The sequence below is a fragment of the Limulus polyphemus genome, unplaced genomic scaffold, assembly GCF_000517525.1.
Source record: "Limulus polyphemus unplaced genomic scaffold, Limulus_polyphemus-2.1.2 Scaffold10734, whole genome shotgun sequence".
NCBI classification, from domain to species: domain Eukaryota; kingdom Metazoa; phylum Arthropoda; class Merostomata; order Xiphosura; family Limulidae; genus Limulus; species Limulus polyphemus.
The window spans coordinates 1-4,127 of record NW_013676344.1 but is presented as its reverse complement, the minus strand read 5'-3'; the positions used below and the strand labels follow the sequence as shown (position 1 = coordinate 4,127).

Genomic DNA, 4,127 nt, shown 5'->3' with positions numbered 1-4,127 from the left:
TAATTTTTATTAGTAAAATTTTAAAGTTAATCACTAATTAGGTAAATTTAGTTGCTATAAGTAATTTACTAGAACCGTACAGATCTTTTATTTATACAAGTTAAAAATGTAAAACATTTTAGTAAGTAATTTACAGAACCGTACAGATGTTTTCTTATCAAGTTAAAAATGTAAAACATTTTAGTAAGTAATTTACAGAACCGTACAGATATTCTCTTATCAAGTTAAAAATGTAAAACATTTTAGTAAGAAATTTACAGAACCGTACAGATGTTTTCTTATCAAGTTAAAAATGTAAAACATTTTAGTAAGTAATTTACAGAACCGTACAGATATTCTCTTATCAAGTTAAAAAAATGTAAAACATTTTAGTAAGTAATTTACAGAACCGTACAGATATTCTCTTATCAAGTTAAAAAAATGTAAAACATTTTAGTAAGTAATTTACAGAACCATACAGATATTCTCTTATCAAGTTAAAAATGTAAAACATTTTAGTAAGTAATTTACATAACCGTACAGATATTCTCTTATCAAGTTAAAAATGTAAAACATTTTAGTAAGTAATTTACATAACCGTACAGATATTCTCTTATCAAGTTAAAAATGTAAAACATTTTAGTAAGTAATTTACAGAACTGTACAGATGTTTTCTTATCAAGTTAAAAATGTAAAACATTTTAGTAATTTACATAACCGTACAGATGTTTTCTTATCAAGTTAAAAATGTAAAACATTTTAGTAATTTACATAACCGTACAGATGTTTTCTTATCAAGTTAAAAATGTAAAACATTTTAGTAAGTAATTTACATAACCGTACAGATATTCTCTTATCAAGTTAAGAATGTAAAACATTTTAGTGAGTAATTTACAGAACCGTACAGATGTTTTCTTATCAAGTTAAAAATGTAAAACATTTTAGAAAGTAATTTACAGAACCGTGTTCTTTTAGTTAATTTCTTTTAATTACTAAACACCTTCGTAACACAATTACTTGTATTCCAGCATCTCTCTCTGCTTGAGCAACTCCAATATCTGCATCTCTCTTTACCGCTGCAGTTCGAGACTTTCCAAGAGATTCGAGATATTCGACTCGATCAAAAACATCCTTAATGGTGAAACTGAGAATTTCAATGCCCATTCTACCAATATCTGGGGATGCAACCTCCCTCACAAGAGAGGCAAACTGATCTCGATCCCTGTACACTTCCTCTACCGATAAAGTACCTAGAAAATAAATAAATAAATACTCCTTATTAGATTCTGATATACTGAAAACTATATCATTTTTTTTTAAATCTCTACGGAGAATCTTTCTTAAAACAGATCATCTACAATAATGTTTGTGGAAAGTCCTATAATAATTGTGCCATTCACTGGAAAACTTACAACAAAAAATAACAAAATATTAGGATTTTTTTGTAATTTTTGCTGGTCAACAGCACCCATCACCACCTCTCGGCCTACTATTGACTGACCAAACAGTGGGATTTGACCATCATTCCCACAGTCCACCCAAAACTCAAAAGTAAGGAGAGTAGTTTTGTGGCAACAGGGTGCAAACCAGGAACCCTCAGATTCACAGTTTGGGCATGTTAGCTGTGTTCATCTCCTTTCTATCAAAACAATAACACTAATAAAATGGTACCTTTGTGGTTTATTTCACACACTGATGGAGCTTTATCGCAAGTATAAGAACATTACTGTAACTATTAAGCACTTCTGCTACGAAATATCGTAACTAGATCAAAACATAATGGTAATTATACATTAATAAAGCTGGTCAAGCATAGTGACTCAATTTAAGAGAAAATTAAAAACCTAAAAACGTTAAACTGAATCACCAACTGGGTACTCCGGTTATTAATTCATGAAGTTAAGAAAATATGTAGGTTCCAAAAAACCAAAAGAAAGACAAAATTGGAAACCCTATAACCCAAGCAACATTAAAAAGTAGACCTTTCTTTAGAGCCAAACTGGAAATGACTAGGTTAAGTGTGAGAAAGGATGAAGTGAGATTATGGTTACACAAAGTAAACCGGCATAACCATTTTATCACTGATTACCATAATTCAAATAATATTTCCCGAGAGCTTTGAGGTTCCTTCTGTATCCATATCGTACTCTAAGCCAACGAAGAAAAGTAAGTTTTTAACTGAACAAAAGTTAACTATAGATTAAATCTTATTATAGACATTATAATCAACAATTAAGTAAAGTTTAATATTTAAATGTTAATAAAAACACTATTTATAGAATTTTCTTTATATAAAAATCCCAATTTTGGTGAAAAAAACAGACTGCTAAGACTTTATTAACAGGATACGATCATCTTTAGAACTTCTGGTATTGAAGGAACGATCAATACTAAGAACCAAAACCTAAAGTATAAGTTGAGATTTTCTTTTAATATTTTTTTTGAGAGTTGTTTTCAAACTGTGCTATAACTTGTAGTTTCGTTTGTGTCACTGTTGAAAACTTATGTTGCAAGATTAGGGCTTACATCAAACCTTGGTACGAAAAATAATTAACACACGTGTCACTGTTGAAAACTTGTGTTGCAAGACTAGGGCTTACATCAAACCTTGGTATGAAAAATAATTCACACATGTGTCACTGTTGAAAACTTATGTTGCAAGACTAGGGCTTACATCAAACCTTCGTATGAAAAATAATTCACACATGCAAGTTTTAATTTCTTACAAACTCTTTAATTACAAGTGTGATAAAAATAATTCGGGTTTTAAGAGGAGTCTCAATACTAAAGTATCTCAGTAACTTCAAAGTCTCCTATTAAGTGATTTGACAAAATAATATAATGTAAATATAACAAGTCCTACATACAAACTCTAACTACGATAAACTTACCTGGAATGTAATAATGTAATTTAACTTCTTATAGGTCAATATTAAACTTTATCTAACTTACCGAGGATAGCCCGCAAGTGTCCCTCTAAAGTCTGCAAGATGACAGACTGGATGTGATCAACATTTTTACCCAGAAACTGCTCGGCTGCTGTAGAAAGGAATTCCTTTTCTGTCATGACCTTACACTGAGCAACACCCGTAACCGTAAGTGGAACACCTTGTGCAGTTTCTACATGCTCACATCGAGGGGTCAAGGTCATGACCTCCAAACTCAACCTGCACAAAATCACATAAACCATTAACTTTGTGTAGTTTCACATATAAGGAACATTTTTTTTTAATATTTCAAACAAACTTTTAGCATACAAATTTGTGGTATGATCATTTTTTAAATTATTTTAATGAATGTCAGTGATAAATTTTTGTTTTTTCAAAGTGAATGCATATTTTAGGCTGGAAAAAGGGTTAGTTCACAAAAAAACATTTAGGCTATACCGACTTATAATTCCTTTTAAGGCACATTGTGCAACTATATTAAAAGTTTTAAAAAAAGTTTTATTGACATACTGAAAGATAAAACCTTTATTAAAAATTTCAGACAACTACTAGCTGTGTTACCCAAACTAGTCAGCTGAAATTATCCTTCATTGTGTTAAAAACAGTGTTTTTGTATCTTGCTCTTAACATATTGACTAATATTTAACCAATTAATCTACAAAGTGAATTAAAAACTAATTACAAAAAACAATACTCATTTACAAAATACATACAGAGTAATGATGATATAATACCAAGAAACTCAGTCTGTATTAAAATTCTTCCTGAATGGGCTTTCCAAACTCTTAAGTAGCAAGGATTACATCAAAATGACAGAAGTTTAGCATACTAAGTTCAAAAATGGAGATAAATCCCTCCAGAAAAATAGGTGATTTTTATCATTATGGATAAAAACATCTTACTGATGCCACTCATAATGTCTAAGAACTTGGATGACTAAACAGTAATGGACCAGTCTTAACGTGTATATAAATGACAGATTGGATGACTAAACAGTAATGGACCAGTCTTAAGATGTATATAAATGACAGATTGGATGACTAATCGGTAATGGACTAGTCTTAACGTGTATATAAATGACAGATTGGATGATTAAACAGTAATGGACCAGTCTTAACGTGTATATAAATGACAGATTGGATGACTAAACAGTAATGGACCAGTCTTAACGTGTATATAAATGACAGATTGGATGACTAA

General features: G+C 30.3%; 1 protein-coding gene across 1 annotated transcript in view; it reads right to left on the bottom strand.

Moving 5' to 3' along the window:
* The window catches only part of LOC106476499 (flotillin-2-like), a 13,709-nt gene extending 10,562 nt beyond the window's left edge, over window positions 1-3,147 (bottom strand). The window contains exons 1-2 of the mRNA XM_013937157.2: window positions 2,932-3,147; window positions 997-1,229 (exon numbers count right to left, since the gene is read on the bottom strand). Coding sequence (XP_013792611.1) covers window positions 997-1,229; window positions 2,932-3,130 — 432 coding nt within the window. The 5' untranslated portion in view covers window positions 3,131-3,147. The remainder of the gene's footprint in view (window positions 1-996; window positions 1,230-2,931) is intronic.
* Between the last annotated feature and the right edge of the window lie 980 nt (window positions 3,148-4,127).